Here is a 20085-nt window from a genome sequence, read left to right on the forward strand (position 1 = left end):
TTTCCATATTTTATTCAGCATGTTATTCAAAAGAGATTGTCAAGGAATGGACAGCCTCTTTTAATGTGAACCCACCAGCTGACTCACGCTGCCCTAACCACAGACAGCATGATTCAGACCCTAGCTCCTTAAATTCAGCCATGCTGCCGTGGGGGACTAGTCTAAAAGGCTGGTCCCCAGTGGCTTCTCCCTGGCCCTCTACCCTTGTGTCTGTTCCTTTACACTCTTAAGGAGAGCATGGTGGGGGAAAAGCCGCCGAGGACTCCAATTAAGCAACCAGCCTAAGATTCATGCTACTTGTGTTTCAAGCAGCTTGAGTTCTCCATCACGTTACCCTTAAATAATTTAGAGCCACATAGAAGAAAATATTTATCTAAAGTAGCTCCAATAAGAAATGACTGATTAATACACAGCAGCCAATAAGATTTTAGCTTTTATCTTTTCTAAGGTTCATTTGAAAGTGAAAGCAGTGCCGTGATTGGTTGCTAATGGCACTCCATTTTTTTATTTTGCAGTTCTTTGAGAAATCATGTAAGCTAGTTTAGAAAAAAAGTACTTTGTCTACTTTAAATTTTCAAACATAAGATAGAAAATGCTTGACTAAAGGCCCATTTAGATTGACCGAGTAAGCATGCCAACGATCGCCCTACAAATGTGTGATCAGATCGTTTATGCCGGCATAAAATCATTGTCAGCAGCACATTGCCCCATGGAAACTGAGGATGTGCTGCAGACAACATGGTGCTGAATCCTGAGAGAGATCGGATTACTGATTGTTCTTCCCAATTTAGTTCTTGTCGGCGTGTGTGATTGGGCCAGTAATCTAGCGCCAATCCGCTCGTGTAAAAGGGCCAATAGGCTCTGTACACATAGCATCTGTCAAGATACTGAGTACTTGGGCACGCATGTCGTAGAAATGCAAGTTTATTGCTGTAACCCCAAAAAGTTTGTGCTACTGCGGAGAAAACTCACAACGGCTATTACAGTTTGTGCATCACCCTAACCCCAATTCATTCCTACGCTCCTTTACATAAACTATCCAACTGGATCTCCTCCACACTGGCTTGTTCTTTGGGGGCCATACATGGGGGTATGCATGAACTTGTATTTTTATGACCTACATGGCCATGTATTTGGTTTAGTTACACTAAACATACTGATGGGTTCATTCACATCGGGAAAATCCCTCTTGTATCCTTAAGTCCCAATTCATCCAGAGGCCAAACAAGTGCCCTTTCAGTCTGAGTCCGGTTGGTATAAGGCAGACATACCATTTTTCTAATTTTATTTTTTATTATATAGGAGAGGGCAGCAGACTACGCCTTACAGAGGGCCACCAAAAATGCCTACAATGCATATATATACGATGACGGCATCATGCCTACTGAAAAGACTGAGTATTGGAGAGTGATGCGGCAGGCTATCTATAGGTCATATTTAGTCATATATTTCAGATGTAATGACTCGTTTTTGGGGTCTTGTGATACTTTATACACAGCACCTGAGCAGTCACAGCACTAGGCAGACATATCTACCCTGTATGTGTGCAATGAGTTTTTCCATTCTATGCTTTTATGACTTGTTGGTGAGGAGTGGCAGTCTTCTTCTAGTCCTCCTAGCAGATCCTGGTGTGTTTGTAATCCTGCACTAAAGATCTTTCATGAAGAAAGTCAGCAAACATGTAATTGGGTCGTTTGCCCGTGTACTGGCACAAATACATTGTAGTGGTGTGCAGCCAATTAGCAATATCTCCATTTGTTTTAGATCCTGACAGGAGGTCAGTGTCAACCATGAACCTATCGAAACATGTTGATCCAGTTATTACCAAGCGACTCTCCACATCATCTGCAACATTACTTAATACTCCAGACAGAGGTACAGTTCTACAAAGAAAACTATCCAGACATATTAATGTGTGTTCTTCTAAGGGGAAAATGAGTGAATTCTGCATATACATAGCAACCCGTGGGGCTGGTGTGATGGTTTACTGTGCTGTACAGTCTATTGATACCTCATAATGACCAAATGCACAATAATAAGGATACAGTTTTCGTAAAGTCCTACCACACAATGCCCAATAACAATGCCATAAGGTGCCTAAATAACTCCTCAAGCAGTTGCCTTAACGACACTGCCCCATCAAAAAAGAGGGACTGGGGTACCAGGTGGTTCCCACTTTCAGTAAGGACCAATGATGCCGTTTGCAATCTGGCACCAAACTTCTGATTCTGGCCATAGTAACGCAGTGTGGAGGACACGCACAAAATGCCTAAAAATAAATGAGTGTTCTGTCATACACCTTCTGTGACTAGATTACTGTTCTGTGATGTGAATCGTCATAATCATTGTGCCCATCCTTCATCCGCCAGAAAAACATCATTTTTTGTTACCATTTGCAGAAGCAAATTGTCATCAACGTAGTTCACATTTGTGAATTCAGCATGCATGTTGTAAATGGCAGTTTGCTTATACGACTAATATATATGGGTTCTACCATACATATTTCCGAAATCTGTTTGCTTCTTACTATGTCAGTTCCCTTGTGCTGGTTTGTGGTGGGATTTACAGTACATTAACTATTACTATTTGTATTTGCAATTCATTAGTTCAAGGGATTATTACCTGTAAGTATCACACCTCTTGTAGGGTAGAGTAGTATATAGCCAGTTGGATTGTATTTATTTTTTGGAGAATTTGTAAAAAGAATTTCTGCATATGTCCTATTCATCTAAATAGGGCATGTGGAAACCCTGCACACGTGATAGACGTATACCCATTTTCTTGTATGGAGCCGTTCTTTAGTTGCAGAAAGAAGTTTATACTATATTAGAAGTTTACTAGACGTGTAGAGTATCTAAATCTTTTACACAGTCCAACCTTTTCACATTCTTAAAGGGAACCTGTCACCCCCAAAATCGAAGGTGAGCTAAGCCCATCGGCTTCAGGGGCTTATCTACAGCATTCTGTAATGCTGTAGATAAGCCCCCGATGTATCCTAAAAGATGAGAAAAAGAGGTTAGATTATACTCACCCAGGGGCGGTGCAGCTGTGGTCCGGTACGATGGGCGTCGTGGTCCGGTCCGGGGCCTCCCATCTTCTTACGATGACGGCCTCTTCTTGTCTTCCTGCCCCTGCTCCGGCGCAGGCATACATTGTCTGCCCTGTTGAGGGCAGAGTAAAGTACTGCTGTGCGCAGGCACCTGGAAAGGTCAGAGAGGCCCGACGCCTGCACCGGAGCTGCAGCGTGAAGACCAGAAGAGGACGTCATCCTATGAAGATGGGAGGCCCCGGACCGGACCACGACGCCCAACGTACCAGGACCGCCCCTGGGTGAGTATAACTTAATCTCTTTTTCTCATCTTTCAGGACACATCGGGGCTTATCTACAGCATTACAGAATGCTGTAGATAAGCCCTTGATGCCGGTGAGCTTAGCTCACCTTCAATTTTGGGGGTGACAGGTTCCCTTTAAAGAAGGATCCATCATTGATGTTAAAAGGGTATTTCTAACCCATAAAGTGGTGGCATATCCCATGCATATACTATCTCTTTATCATTGGGATCCAACCATTAATGGGAACCTGTCATGTAAAATAACGTTATGCAGATGTGGGGTTAATTTGCAGGTTAATGGCGCTTTGACACCGCGCTGCGCCTGCCCTGAGCACCCCACTGCCGGGAGGAAAGTAATTTTAGGGCTCATACTCACATGCGAAAAACTCGGATGAGTCTCGCATGTCAATACCCAGCACTCAGGAGTGGAGCATTCAGCACATGTATTGCTATGCGGCCGCACGCTCCGATCTGAGTGTCAGGTGCAGTGCCGGGCATTGACGTGTGAGACTCATCCAAGTTTCTCGGAAGTGAGTATGAGCCCTTATTCCTCATTCAGTCATGGGTGGCACGGCATAGTTTCAGTCACAACTCGGAGAGAATCTGTCAATAAGATCAACCCTCTTACGCCGTCTATATGGACACAGTTGGGCATAGAAAATTGATTAAAATACCATGATATCTGAGATCCAGTGTCTTATTCCAGAAAAAGCTAGATTTTTCTTGTATGTAAATGAGCTCTTAAGATCTATGGGCAGGTTTGTTAGTTCTGATCACACAGCAGAGCTGTGTGATTGAGAGCAGACTGTCAGTCATTACATGTCTGTCTCACACTGGTAACAACTCTTTTCACTAAATATAAACTGGAGGCAGATTCTCCTGCAAATCATTTTCTTCCTGCCCATAAATCTTAACAGCTCATTTACATATAAGAAAAATGTTGATTTCACTAGAATAAGACATCCGATCACAAACATTAAGGTATCATTTTATTCAGCTTCTTATGACCTGCGTTCTGTAATGCTGTAGATAAGCCCCCGAGGTATCCTAAAAGACGAGAAAAGAGGTTAGATTATACTCACGTGGGTGGTCCGATCCGGTGGGCGTCGCGGTCCGGGGCCTCCCATCTTCATGGGATGACATCCTCTTCTGGTCTTCATGCTGCTGCTCCAGCGCAGGCGTACTTTGTCTGCCCTGTTGAGGGCAGAGTAAAGTACTGCAGTGCGCAGGCGCCGGAAAAGGTCAGAGAGGCCCGGCGCCTGCGCACTGCAGTACTTTGCTCTGCCCTCAACAGGGCAGACAAAGTACGCCTGCGCCGGAGCTGCAGCGTGAAGACCAGAAGAGGACATCATCTGATGAAGATGGGAGGCGCCAGACCGGACCGTGACCGCCCCTAGGTGAGTATAATCTAACCTCTTTTTCTTATCTTTTAGGATACATCGGGGGCTTATCTACAACATTCCAGAATGCTGTAGATAAGCCCCTGATGCTGGTGGGCTTAACTCACCCTCGATTTGGGGGGTGACAGGTTCCCTTTAATGAGCAGTGTCGAGAAAGTCACTGACAGACTCCTAATGTCAAACGGCTCATCTCTCCAGAATGTGAAACGATCGGGCATTGGCATTCCAACTATTCAATTCCTACCTCCCATGACGTCATCTGTCAGATGGTTGGCTGTTCCTGCTAAAATCTGTGAATTTGGGCAACCCCACAATTTTAAATTGTGTTGAGCCAGGCTTTAAAGGGGATTTCTGCTTTCCGAAAATCCATGTCCCCAGGTGCAGTTTAAGTTGTTCTTTAATTGCCTACCCGGGTCGAAAGCGGAGTTTTCACTGCTGCTCCCAATGTCTGCAGACAATAGCAGACACCAGGAACAGCGGATGACACTCAAGACTGGCCCCTGGAAGGATGAGTAATGCACAGTTTTTTTGTTTTTTTTAAACTGCAGCCAGGGAACATGGGATGTTGAAACCGTAAAACCTCTAACATCAATGGTATTGCCAATTACTTCTAAAGGTAGTAAAGGATAGAAATTAGACCATAAAGTATGTTGGGCCTTGTGAGGTCATGGTTTTTGCTAGGTTAGATTGTCCATAGGGGGTTATTAATATCATGAAATGGAGTTATTTTAGATGTGACACAAATTAAGTTTCCTAAATATTGCCAGTCATTAATACTTTTTAATGAGATTCATGAATATAGGTCACAGGTAACACTCTATCTGCCTTCAGACAAATTGCTAGAGCGATCTGTGTCTAATAATGTGTTTGTTACAACTAGGGAGACGGCCGCAACTTAGTCCATGGGAGTCCAATGTAGTGTCACGGCTACTAACGCCTACACACTCTTACCTGGCTAGAAGTAAAAGCACCGCTGCTCTATCCGGAGACGCAGGTAATTTGTACAACCACATCAGGTTGTAGGGGAGCTGTATGTGTCCAGTTTGTGGTTGTGTATTCACCATTTTCTTGGAACTTATGACATTTCTACTTCTGTTACAGCTCTTGCATGCATCATTTGATTGGGAATGGTTTGTGGGGATTTAAAAATGTATTCCAATCTCCAAGATCCTATCCCTATATGCGGTAGGTGTAATAATAATATTGGCAAATCCCTCTAATCAGAAATGTAGTATAGTTTTTCTGATTCGCTATGTCTCTTTCCTCAATGCAGGACCTTGGGTATCCATGGTTATGTTCACTGATAAAGTGACAGCTAGTTGCTAGTGGTCGTAACCATGGATACAGTGCCTTGTGAAAATATTCGGTCCCTTGGAACTTTTCAACCTTTTCCCACATATCATGCTTCAAACATAAAGATACCAAATGTAAATTTTTGGTGAAGAATCAACCACAAGTGGAACACAATTGTGAAGTTGAATGAAATTTATGGGTTATTTAAAATTTTTGTGGCAATTCAAAAACTGAAAAGTGGGGCGTGCAATATCATTCGGCCCCTTTAACTTATATGCTTTGTTGCGCCATCTTTTGCTATGATTACAACTGCAAGTCGCTTGGGGTATGTCTCTATCAGTTTTGTACATCGAGAGACTGAAATTCTTGCCCATTCTTCCTTGGCAAACAGCTCGAGCTCAGTGAGGTTTGATGGAGATCGTTTGTGAACAGCAGTTTTCAGCTCTTTCCACAGATTCTCGATTGGATTGAGGTCTGGACTTTGACTTGGCCATTCTAACACCTGGATACGTTTATTTGTTAAACATTCCATTGTAGATTTTGCTTTATGTTTGGGATCATTGTCTTGTTGGAAATCTCCGTCCCAGTCTCAGGTCTTTTGCAGACTCCAACAGGTTTTCTACCAGAATGGTCCTGTATTTGGCTCCATCGATCTTCCCATCAATTTTAACCATCTTCCCTGTCCCTGCTGAAGAAAAGCAGGCCCAAACCATGATGCTACCACCACCATGTTTGATAGTGGGGATGGTGTGTTCAGGGTGATGAGCTTTGTTGCCTTTACGCCAAATATATCGTTTGGCATTGTTGACAAAAAGTTTGATTTTTGGTTTCATCTGACCAGAGCACCTTCTTCCACATGTTTGGTGTATCTCCCAGGTAGCTTGTTGCAAACTTTAAACAACACTTTTTATGGATATCTTTGAGAAATAGCTTTCTTCTTGCCACTCTTCCATAAAGGCCAGATTTGTGCAGTGTACGACTGATTGTTGTCCTATGGACAGACTGTCCCACCTCAGCTGTAGATCTCTGCAGTTCATCCAGAGTGATCATGGGTCTCTTGGCTGCATCTCTGATCAGTCTTCTCCTTGTCTGAGATGAAAGTTTAGAGGGACGGCCGGGTCTTGGTAGATTTGCAGTGGTATGATACTCCTTCCATTTCAATATCATCGCTTGCACAGTGCTGCTTGGGATGTTTAAAGTTTTGGAAATCATTTTGTATCCAAATCCGGCTTTAAACGTCTCCACAACCGTATCACCGACCTGCCTGTTGTGTTCCTTGGTATTCATGATGCTCTCTGTGCTTCAAACAGAACCCTGAGACTATCACAGAGCAGGTGCATTTATACAGAGACTTGATTACACACAGGTGGATTATATTTATCATCATTAGGCATTTAGGACAACATTGGATCATTCAGAGATCCACAATGAACTTCTGGAGTGAGTTTGCTGCACTGAAAGTAAAGGGGCCGAATAATATTGCACGCCCCACTTTTCAGTTTTTGAATTGCCACAAAAATTTTAAATAACCAATAAATTTCGTTCAACTTCACAATTGTGTTCCACTTCTTGTTGACTCTTCAACAAAAATTTACATTTGGTATCTTTATGTTTGAAGCATGATATGTGGGAAAAGGTTGAAAAGTTCCAGGGGGCCGAATACTTTCTCAAGGCACTGTATATAAGGTCCTGCAATTCCTGCACATGAGGAAAGAGACATAGCGAATCAGAAAAACTATATTACATTTCTATTTGCAGCTATTTGCTAATATTATTATTATTACTACACCTACTGTATATTAGGATATCATCTTGGAGATGGGAATACCCCTTTAAGCTTTCAATATATCAGACACGTCACTGATTACTGCATTGGCTGACCCCATGTCTGCACAAGTATATGGATTGATTCCCTACCTTTATAAAATAATGGCTCTGGAAACTCAAACTTTGTGTTAAAATTCCCTAGCTGCTAAATACCCTACAGTCTAAACATCCAAGACTCTTAAACGGGTTGTCCGCTACTTGGACTAACGCTTCTGAATCCCTATCTAGGGAAATAACACTTCTACTCCCCTCTTGTGCCAGCGCCATTCCATTGGTGTCAGCACTGACTCTCCCGGGGGCTTACTTGGTATTATGTCATGCGATCCCTGTGGCTAATCAGCACTGGCATCACTCTCTTCTCCTTCGGACAAATCAAGACATCCACAGCTCTCACTTCCTGTGAATGTCAATTATATCCGTAGGAGAGCAGAGTGAAGCCAGTGCTGATTGGCCACTGGGATTGCATGACATAACATCTTTCACAAATGAGGGAGCTCCGGTATACACCTATAGTGGCCAATTGCTCAATGCTGCCTGTTTGGACCCCTCAGTTATTATGCACATACCTTCCCTACCAGAACTTCCTGAATTTAGTCTCCAATGCTGCACATGCACAGTGATTCTGCAAGAGACAGCGAACGTGTGCAAGTGCGCACTGACAATGCATGAACCCCACGGGCGCCAACACTGTGTAAGTACAAACACGCTCTCATCCCAATCTGCATGTAGCGAGCGGCCTGTTTGGCGCTCACGGGGTTCCTGCATTGTCAGGGTGAACTCGCAGGCCTGAAGATTCAGTTCAGGTAGCGCTCGTTCTTGGCACACAAGCACTGTCAGTCAACATAAGGTGAAGGCATGATAATCGATGAGGCATCTGGTTCACTGAGCCCTTGGCCGCACTAAGGGTGCACCAGAGCTCCCGTAATTGCATTAAAAAAAATCAACTATGACCATGTAAGTAGTTTAAATTGAGTTTTGGAGGCGATGGACTCCCTTTATGGCCCAAAATAATGCTGCATACAGTGCTAACCTCAAAGTACAAATATAGTTTTAAAAGATTTATCACATTTTATGGAGGCATGTCAGAAGTTTTGACCAGTGGAGGTCCCACTGATAGCAAAACGTTCTTCTCTTGACAAATAAACCCAAGCCATATGATACATTTTTTTTTATTTTTTTTAAGTTTTTCCCATTAAACATCTTTATTGATCAAAATCTGATGATAAATTCAGGTAAATATTTACGCTAATATTATGACCTATGACTAAGAAGGATATTTTTTTAAAGTCTTTTTCATTTGACTTTCCCGTCACTTATTATGTCCCCGCTTAATGAGAGCTATAGAAGCTTTGCAAGATACCAGACCTGCACTCTAAATAGCATTTGCTTTAGGTGGTGCTCTTCAATATGACATATCAGTAGAAAATGTTCTCGACACAAACCAAGCCCAAGTGACTGTCTCTTCTCCTTTATTGTATCGATTTCTTCTAAGGGATAAAACCGAGATGTTGATTATTACCGCTTTTGTCTTTTTCACATGATAACATTTACGTTCCTTTACATATAAACAAAGATGGGTCATTTATTAATCTTATGTCTTTTTTGCCAAACTGTTTCTCCTTGCCTAAGCTTTGCTTGTCTGTCCTTCAGATCATTTGGCTTTTGTGGCTTTTTTTGTTTTTATGTAGCATGTACTTTCAGAATTGATTGATTTTCTTTGTAACTGATATTTAGAAGTTCTGTCTGATTTGTAAGTAATTCTAGGATCATTATGGGATCATAGGGTTTCTGCTTCAGAACATTCCCAAACCATCACTGTTAACTGCTGACAATCAGATCAGTACTCCCCTGAATGTGTTGGTGATCAAGGGAGGGGATCATGGAAAATTTGATCTACTGTTACATTATGTCTAAAACCCTCTGAGTGTACCTAGATGTATTTGTTCTGGGTCTCTTTCAATTGAAGCCCTCTATATCCAGAAAAGCGAACATCTCTATTAATATTAATATCCCTGATGAGCCAACAGCGATGGTTTTGGTGTAAATATAAGCCTCGCTGGTATTAATGGTCTACTGTTCTTCTCTTCTCTTTTTTTTTCTTCTCCTGCTTCCTGATTCTGGCATTCTTTTATTCACATCTTTAACTCCATGTTTAAAAAAAAAAACACCCTAGTTATCCCCATTTGTCCCCGTTCAGCATCTTGCAGCCCCATAACACCCCAGCCCTCCAAGCCTCAAATCAGCAAAAGTTCCGAGAAGGCAAAACTTTTTTTCAGCACGCCAGAAGTAATAGCAAGACGGAGGACCGCACACTTTGGAGGACCGAGCAGTGTAAGTATTCAACCTCTTATATTAGGCAGAGTAAAATATGGACGATTTCACTATTTTTTTTGTATATTCCTAATGAGTTAATAGTAGTCAAAGGACCAGGAAAGCAAACTGTGATTCCTGTTTACGAAGCTTGAAACGCTTTGCATCCATTAAAGAAGATCTGGCAGCAGATTTCACAATGCAAATTGTATACACTATGAAATGTATCTTATACATGATGTTTGTTTTGAAAATTCATGTCAGAAAGGATACATAGTCTTCTTATTGCCATATTGTGACAAAAGAGACAGTGATCTTCCGGGAGAGCTGCCAAATTGTAAAAAGTGTAGGAAAAGAAACCGCAAAAACAAAACACCTACTTTGTGCAAAAATATTGTGACTTTTTAAGGTGTTTTACTCCACAATTGTATCATGAACAACCTAACTTTCTACATAACTTTTGTAACCCTAAGGGTGGATTCACACTTGCGTTTTTGTCTGCAGCGTTTTTTGCACAAAAAAACGCATGCGTTTTTTCCCCTATATTTAACATTGAAAACGCATGCGTTTTTTTGTGCATGCGTTTGCATGCGTTTTTGAACGCATGCGTTTTTTTACTGCATGCGTTCATTTTCAAAAATGCAACTTGTAGTATTTTTGAGGGGCGTTTTTTGGACTCCTAAAAACGCATGCGTTTTCATGCTTTTTTTTTGGGCCAAAAAATACATTGGAGTCAATGGAAACGCATGCGTTTTTTTGTGCATGCGTTTGTTTGCATTAAAAACGCATAAGTTTTTATATTAAAAAAACCAGAAAACACACTGATATGCCACCCTCCACCATAAAGGTGATAAAGGGGATCCTAACCCTAACCCTAAAGGGACCCTAACCCTAACCCTACAGGGATCCTAACCCTACCCCTAACCCTAAAGGGATCCTAACCCTAACCCTAAAGGGATCCTAACCCTAACCCTAAAGGGATCCTAACCCTACCCCTAACCCTAACCATAAAGGGATTAGGGTTAGGGGTAGGGTTAGGGTTAGGGTTAGGATCCGGTTAGGGTTAGGATCCCTTTAGGGTTAGGGTTAGGATCCCTTTAGGGTTAGGGTTAAGATCCCGTTAGGGTTAGGGTTAGGATCCCTTTAGGGTTAGGATTAGGATCCCTTTAGGGTTAGGATTAGGGTTAGGATCCCCTTTATCACCTTTATGGTGGAGGGTGGCATATCAGTGTGTTTTCTGGTTTATTAATATAAAAACGAATGCGTTTTTTTGTGCATGCGTTTACATGCGTTTTTTCACCATGCGTTTTTTTTCCAAACGCATGCGTTTAAAAACGCAAGTGTGAAACCAGCCTTACTAGGATCAGGGTTAGGGCTAATTGTAGGTTTAAGGATAGGATATCTTTAAGGCTAAGGTAATTAAATAGTTGCAGAATAAAACACAACAATGTAGTAAAAAAATAAAAGAATATGTAACAATGAATCATTATTTTTAAAATTTGATGTCTAATTGTCCAAGGGTTAAGGGGCACAAAATATTTGCTTTGCCCTGGGCGCTGACAACCCATCCCCGCCACTGTTTGAAATACGGTACATGCCATCTTGGCAATTCATTTTGCACACGCAGGACAATTGCAAGATTTCTCATTTTAAATAAGAAAAAATCATGGCACACCTTTTTTTATAATGCATTTAATTAAAAAGAAAACCTGATTGAAACAATAGGTCAGTCCCTTTAAATACTTATTTTGATCCTGACATATAAAAGAGAAGATATTTCATAGGTGACATAAAAAACTGCCTAAATTGCTAACTTTTTCTTTTCTCATTAGATGGAGAAAAAGGAAAAGCGTGAGACCGATAGGGAGAATGTATTATTAACACCTATATCCATTATAAAGAGAGCAATCTCCCCTAATTTATCTAAACCAAAATCATCAGCGCCTACATCTGGAGGGTAAGTGTATTTTTGGTAATACTGTGATTGTCAATATCTATCTATCTCATTTTTTCTTAAACCACCTCTATTATTTTTCAGTGTTGTATAAAAACCCAACGTGAACTGATTTTATTGTTAACCCAAGCATTCATATGGTTTTCAGATCTTCATATAAGTCATCACCCAGGCTAGTACCAGCTATTAGTTCCATCAAGGCGGCCACTACCCCTCAACGTCCACCCTCACCAGGAAATGTCCGACCAGCAAAAAAAGACAGGAAGGAAGACTCCAAGAAAAAACAGGGAGACATACCAGCCAATCCCACTGAAAAAGAAAGGATAGAAGAAAAAGACCCACCAGCACCACCAGCAGCAAATGCCGAAGTATCTAGTGAAGAAAAGCCTTGTCCTCCAAGTCCTGCAACTGCTGAAACAATGCAAGGTACAGAGATATTTGCTTGAGTCTGTCTGCATTATTGACTCAAAATGTTAGATGTTTTTTTTTAGGTGCCCGTGTATTTCCACTTAACTCTCAACGACCAGGGGTATTTCAGTTTTTTAATTTCCGTTTTTTACTCCCCTTCTTCCCAGAGCCATAACTTGTACCTTTGAACGACACCATTGGTTTTAACATATCTTGTATTGGAAAACGGGAAAAAAATTGCAAGTGCGGTGAAATAGTAAAAAAAAGTGCAATTCCACAGTTGTTTTTTGTGTTTTTTTTACTATATTCGCTAAATGCTAAAACTGACCTGTGATAATGATTCTCCAGGTCATTACCAGTTCATAGACACCAAATATGTCTAGGTTCTTTTTTATTTAAGTGTTATAAAAAAAAATCCAAAATTTATAAAAAAATAAATAAATAAAAATTGAGCCATTTTCCGAGACCTGTAGCGTCCCCATTTTTCGTGATCTGGGGCTGGTTGAGGGCTTATTTTTTATGTTTTATTGATACCATTTTGGTGTATATACGATCTTTTGATCGCCTATTATGCATTTTTACAGCAAAAAAAACTTAATTCTGGTGTTTTTAATTTTTTTCCTCATTACTCCGTTTAGCAATCAGGTTAATTTTTTTTATATTGATAGATTGGGCGATTCTAAACACGGCGATACCAAATATGTGTATTTTTTTATTCTTTTACTTTGAATGGGACAATTTTAACTTTTTATATTTTTATTTTTTAAATATTTTTAAAAACTTTTTTTTTACTTTTTGCATGCATCAATAATCTCCGTGGGAGACTAGAAGCTGCAGCATTGTGATAGCTTCTGCTACACACATGCGATGATCAGATTGCCTGTGTGTAGCAGAATTACTCACTTGCTGTGAGCGCCGACCACGTGGCAGCGCATGTAGCAATCTGGCAATGACAACCATACAGGTCTGCTGCAGACCTCTGGTTGTCATGCTGACCCATGGATGACCTGCGATCATGTAATGGGGTCACCGATGGGCGGGATTAGCAACGCGCTTCCAGTAAGCGTGAGTTAAATGCCGCTGTCAGAGATTGACAGCGGCATTTAACTAGTTAGAAAGCCGCGAGTGGATCATGATTCCACCCGAGGCTGTTGCGGGCACATTTCAGTTGTATAGATCAGCTGTCATGTGCCCAGAAAGGTGCGGGCTCAGCGCCAGAGCCCGCACCAAACAGGGGTGTCCGACATGGGCGTACTATTACACCCAATGTTGGAAAGGGGTTAAAGGGAATCTGTCACCACATTTGACCTATTGAAACTATTAATATGGGCATACAGGTTATTGAATGCTGAAACAAAGTCCTACCTGTATGCCTCATATCAGATGTGTTATTGCTGAGAAATCATCTTTTATCACTTTATAGAAGAGACCTCTTCCAGGTTCTGGGGCAGATGGTGCCTGGAAGATAACTCTGCCTTCAGAGCTTGTTTTAAATAGAAGGGGGAGTTACCAGTGTGATGGGTAATGGTTACCAGTGTTACCAGTGTGATATGTATTGGCCGCTCTCCTGATCTCACTGCAGAGCTGTGTGTGATTATAACTGACACATCTGCAGTTTCCTCTCAGCTTCCAGCTCACAGGCAGACATAGCTGCAATACAGCTTAGAGTGAAGCAAAAAAATGTGTTTGCAAGAAGACAAATTAAATTTTTCCTGTTCTGCATTAGTCACTTGTCCCACTGGTAACTCCCCTTAATGCAAAATAAGCTGTGGAGGCCGAGTTATCTTCCAGGCATCATCCTCTCCAGAGCTTGGAAGAGGTCATTTATATAAAGTGATAAAAGATGATTTCTCATCAACAACACATCAGATATGAAACATACAGGTAAGACTTTTTTCTGCGTTCTATAGCCTGTATGCCCATATTAATAGTTTAGTATACTGTATGGAGGTCAGTGTAGGCCACATTATAATGTATGGAGGGTAATGTGGGGCACATTATACTGTATGGAGGACAATGTGGGTGCATTATACTGTATGCAGGGCTATGTGAGGCCCAGTATACTATAATATTTTGAGGACTATGTGGGGGCCATTATAATATTTGGAGACCTATGTGGAAGCCTTTATATTTTATGAAGGGCTTTATGGGGCCCAGTATACTGTATGGAGGGCTATGTGGAGCCCAGTATACTATATTATAATATTTTGAGGGCTGTGTGGGGGTCATTATAATATTTGGAGATCTATCTAAAAGCCTTTATATTTTATGGAGGGCTATGTGGGGACAATTATACTGTATGCAAGAAGTTATCCAGAGTGAAGTTTTGTGTGGGGTCTAACATATTGTGTTGAAGGCTGTGTGGAGGTGATTATACTGTTTGGAGGGATAGTGCGGGCCATTATACTGTATGTAGGCCCATTACACTGCATGGAGGGCTGTGTGGGGGTCACAGTTGTGGGATCATACTGTGCTTGGGCCACCATACTTTGCTGGGGGAGTTAAGATGTGATATAGTAGAATCAGCATAGTGTGCATGTGGAGGGTACTGTGGAGAAATTCACTATGTATCACATGGTGTTTGTGGTGTACTTTTGTTGGCATCATACTTAATGGATGTAATGGAGGGGCCACGTGATTTCTGTGTAGGCTCCTAGATAGGTCATCATAAGTTTAGTGGGGGACTGACCATCAACTGTTTTTAGCTCCAGTATTGGACAGATGTAAATATGAACAGCGCTGGAACAGTTCTTGGCAACTGTGTAGTGGCCTTTACCAAAAACTGCAGCATGGCACCTTTTCAATTGTACAGCTGCAGTTTTCAGCAACCAGGGCTGGGCTGATCCAGTTCCATTCTATGTGTACATCTATCCAGAGCTGAAAAAAGGTGATTGTTGGTGGTGACCGGTTTCGGACCCACCAATATAATATTGATTACTTATCCAAATGATAGGTCATCAAAGTTGTACATTTTGACAACCATATTTTTAATGCTATTGCTGGGTAATAATTTGTAAGTAATACATAAATTGTAGATTCACCTTTAGCATTACATTTAAGGACTTGGTTACCAATAGGATCAGTGAGCTGCACTGAAGTACAGGCTCCTGCAAATAATCTGGAAAATTCATAAACGTTACTGAAATTAAACAATTTAAAAACAATGTAGGGGTCAACAGAGTAACACAATAGAGGACCACATGATACATTCACATAGTTACATCTAATATCACTAGGATTAATTCATTAACAGTCTGAGTATTTGTTTAAAGCTATTATTTAAAAATACTTGAACTCATAATGATTTAATCTTAGTGTTACTTTTGCTCCTTATGTTGGTGGTCCAGTCATTTTAGAAATTGCTGCTAATTCGCACAGGAATGTGATCTCCACAAGTGATGCAATATTAGACAATGGAGGGGAAATAGAATGCGGGAACCATTAGGTAGGTGGTCTGGAGTGTGGTAAGTGACGGGCATCAATTTGAAAGGGCTCAAATTTTTGCATTTACTATAATGCCACTTACGGTATCTTGTAACATGCACTTTTTCTTGCAAGAATTCATATGGACAACCAACTGGGAGTGAGTGGTGTTAATCTACTGTGAATGGCTCTTAAGCCCACAATACCCATTAAATGACCCTTGGCCAATCATTTAGCAATCCACCATTGCGACAGGCTCTCCCATACATAGGCACTCGCTTGGCTGAGCACTCCTGTGTTCTCCGAAACCGACAATCCAAAATAGGACATGTTTGACCCTAAACTTTCCCGACAGGTAACTGTCTGGGGCTTCCAAAACATATTAGACTGTTGATTGAACCTATCAGTTTTGGTGGGTTTGGCTGACATTAGTCTAACGTGTATGGGGTTCTTTACAGGTTTCAAGTCTCAGATGGCAAATCGAAAGGTGATCAGTATGCTGCTGCGGTGGGACCTTTGCAAAATGTTGATGTTCATTAAGGGCAGCGTTTTTGTTTGCTGTGTGCACCTACTTTTACAATTTAGTTTCTACATACTGCACTTTTCACAGAAATTACATTGACTTTGTTGCTTGCATGAACATGAACTTGAGTTAAGCTCTACTCATACACATTAGGTTTCTTTCTGCAAAATACATTATTTAGGGTCAGATCCCAAGATGGCCTAATGTGTTTTGGCTGCCTAAACTTGTTGGGTCCACTTTTTTTCTCACCGGGTAAACTGTGCGTGTGGTTGCTTTCTTTTTTTTTTTTTTAGAAGAAAATCTATTTGTTGAGCAAAGTTGACCATGTAAGCCACAGGGTAACAACTGCATGTTATATAGCTTGTGGCTGGCAAATATCTTTTGTTTATTGGTGGCCAAATTATACTTTGCATAGTCCATCTCTGCCTGTAACCCTAATGGTCGAATACTGCGCGTACAACCATACTTTTTTAACCATGTGACCGTAAAATTACACATTCACATTATATACTTTGCCACCAGGGTGCATTTTTGATAACCGGTACAATCTTCTCTCTGGGTTTTTCCATGTTTCATGGCTTTTATACAATATAAAGTCAAGCGCACAATTAGAAACTAAAAATATCAACGCACGCTTCATCAGAGCGCTCTAGACGCATGCCAAATATTCCACTGTTGTAATACCTAAAAGTTTGCTCAAATTTAAGAATTCCAAAACTATTTAATTTTTTTGTTTATCTTCTCATTTTGATTTTTCATTATTCTTATAGAAGAGCCATCGTCATTACCACAAACACCAATTCTTGCATCGCCTACTGTGACAAACAAGCCATTTGCAAGAACCAATGACCCAGGGGAAGCAACCCGAATTCTTGCAGAAAAGAGAAGGCTCGCTCGAGAGCAAAGAGAGCGGGAAGAGGAAGAAAAGAGAGAAAAAGAAGAGGAAGAACGGTAAAATATGATGTCTTTGTAGCCTATACCTGTATTTTGGAGCATGTCAAAATCTTTGTGGCATGTATTGGCACTGTATAAATATTGGTAATAAATGATTACATTGTTGCAGGAGAAAAAAGGAGGAGATAGCTCAAAGGCAGGCCATTGAAAGAGCTCGCCGAGAAGAGGAAGCAAAACAGCAAGAGGCAGAAAGAAAAGAGATGGAGGAAAAGGAGCTCCAGGAGAAGGAAAGGTTGGAGAAACAACAAGCAGAAGAAAAGGAGCAAAGGGAGCGCGAGGAAGCAGAACGTCTTCAGAAGCAAGTATGTTCCTGGGGTTTGAGGGACATATAGTATGGTCACCTCACAGATGCTCTACTGTTTTTATCTGTGGGTTGAAAGGATGGATATCATTATCACAAGTATATGCACAAGTATTTCCTTGTGATGGCAGATATTGATATCTATATAGATATATAGAAAAGTAAAACAAAGTTACGTCATTGAAAGACATAAATAATAGTTTTGTTACTTTTTATTAACGCCTGTTTATTTGATGCCTAACACTTTAGCTGTGAATTGACAGCTCTCTAATGTATATATGTAGTATCAATAAGTTTCCTTTTACAAACAAATCTGTCACCAAAATAGACTTTTATGTATAAGATGTTCTGTTATTGTCCAGTTGTGACATTTTTACCCCATATTTTAAGACATACATAGAAAAACAAACCCGCATTTATAGGACAGTGGCTTGACCTGGGTCATAGCATTAACACAACCATGTTTGATGTGCCAAGTGCCATGAAACCTGAAAATAACAACAGCCTTTTATCATAAACCATCTAGAAAGAAGAATCTGACCGCATTAGGTTAGAACGGGAGAAACATTTCCAAAAGGAGGAGCAGGAGCGTTCAGAAAGGAAGAAGGTAACCAGTTATTTTCTATTATGTCTGCAGTTTTATGATCAGCAATGTAGTTTTTTTTATGGTTTTTATACATTTTATGTATTTCTTAAAGGGACTTTCCAGTGGATGTAGGTTTTGTGATCAGTAATGAGCTGGCTTCTACTTGCTAGAATAAAATATTTAGTATTTACTGACTTAAGAACTTGTGGAATAAAACCTCTAAAATAGCGCTTTGTAGAGTAGTCCTTATACAGTTATGTCCATATATATTTGGACAGACACAACATTTTTCTAATTTTGGTTATAGTCATTACCACAATGAATTTTAAACAAAACAATACAGATGCAGTTGAAGTTCAGACTTTCAGCTTTCATTTGAGGGTATCCACATTGAAATTGGATGAAGGGTTTAGGAGTTTCAGCTCGTTAACATGTGCCACCATTTTTAAAGGGACCAAAAGTAATTGGACAGATTCAATAATTTTAAATAAAATGTTCATTTTTAGTACTTGGTTGAAAACCCTTTGTTGGCTATGACTGCCTGAAGTCTTGAACTCATGGACATCACCAGACGCTGTGTTTCCTCCTTTTTGATGCTCTGCTAGGCCTTCACTGCGGTGGTTTTCAGTTGCTGTTTGTTTGTGGGCCTTTCTGTCTGAAGTTTAGTCTTTAACTAGTGAAATGCATGCTCAATTGGGTTGAGATCAGGTGACTGACTTGGCCATTCAAGAATATTCCACTTCTTTGCTTTAATAAACTCATGGGTTGCTTTGGCTTTATGTTTTGGGTCATTGTCCATCTGTAGTATGAAATGACGACCAATCAGTTTTGCTGGATCTGAGCACTCAGTATGTCTCTGAAGACCTCAGAATTAATTCGGCTGCTTCTGTCCTGTGTCACATCATCAATAAACACTAGTGACCCAGTGCCACTGGCAGCCATGCATGCCCAAGCCATCACACTGCTTCCACCGTGTTTTACAGATGATGTGGTATGCTTTGGATCATGAGCTGTACCACGCCTTCACCATACTTTTCTCTTTCCATCATTCTGGTAGAGGTTGATCTAGGTTTCATCTGTCCAAAGAATGTTCTTCCAGAACTGTGCTGGCTTTTTTAGATTTTTTTTAGCAAAGTCCAGTCTAGTCTTTTTATTCTTGATGCTTATGAGTGGCTTGCACCGTGCAGTGAACCCTCTGTATTTACTTTCATGCAGTCTTCTCTTTATGGTAGATTTGGATATTGATACGCCGACCTCCTGAAGAGTGTTGTTCACTTGGTTGGCTGTTGTGAAGGGGTTTCTCTTCACCATGGAGATTATTCTGCGATCATCCACCACTGTTGTTTTCCGTGGGCGCCGAGGTTTTTTTGCATTGATGAGTTCACCAGTGCTTTCTTTCTTTCTCAGGAGGTACCAAACTGTAGATTTTGCCACTTCTAATATTGTAGCAATTTCTCGGATGGGTTTTTTCTGTTTTCGCAGCTTAAGGATGCCTTGTTTCACCTGCATGGAGAGCTCCTTTGACCGCATGTTCATTTCACAGCAAAACCTTCCAAATGCAAGCACCACACCTCAAATCAACTCCAGGCCTTTTATCTGCTTAATTGAGAATGACATAATGAAGGGATTGCCCACACCTGTCCATGACATAGCCTTGGAGTCAATTGTCCAATAACTTTTGGCCCCTTTAAAAACAGGGTGGCACATGTTAAGGAGCTGAAACTCCTAAACCCTTCATCCAATTTTAATGTGGATACCCCCAAATGAAAGCTGA

The 20085-nt window shown here is 40.8% G+C and overlaps 1 protein-coding gene across 4 annotated transcripts in view; it reads left to right on the forward strand.

Moving 5' to 3' along the window:
- Positions 1 to 20085, forward strand: part of MAP7 (microtubule associated protein 7) — a 158855-nt gene that overhangs the window by 119151 nt on the left and 19619 nt on the right. For 2 of the 4 annotated variants that reach the window (XM_069725968.1, XM_069725967.1), the window contains exons 6-13: positions 1765 to 1875; positions 5613 to 5726; positions 10050 to 10183; positions 11995 to 12119; positions 12265 to 12542; positions 17241 to 17421; positions 17534 to 17726; positions 18252 to 18332. In XM_069725968.1, the coding sequence (XP_069582069.1) occupies positions 1765 to 1875; positions 5613 to 5726; positions 10050 to 10183; positions 11995 to 12119; positions 12265 to 12542; positions 17241 to 17421; positions 17534 to 17726; positions 18252 to 18332 (1217 nt within the window). Of the gene's footprint in view, positions 1 to 1764; positions 1876 to 5612; positions 5727 to 10025; positions 10184 to 11994; positions 12120 to 12264; positions 12543 to 17240; positions 17422 to 17533; positions 17727 to 18251; positions 18333 to 20085 lie in introns of all 4 variants that reach the window. The other 2 variants (XM_069725969.1, XM_069725966.1) reach the window with 1 other exon arrangement.

Source organism: Ranitomeya imitator, chromosome 5, assembly GCF_032444005.1.
Source record: "Ranitomeya imitator isolate aRanImi1 chromosome 5, aRanImi1.pri, whole genome shotgun sequence".
Lineage (NCBI taxonomy): Eukaryota > Metazoa > Chordata > Amphibia > Anura > Dendrobatidae > Ranitomeya > Ranitomeya imitator.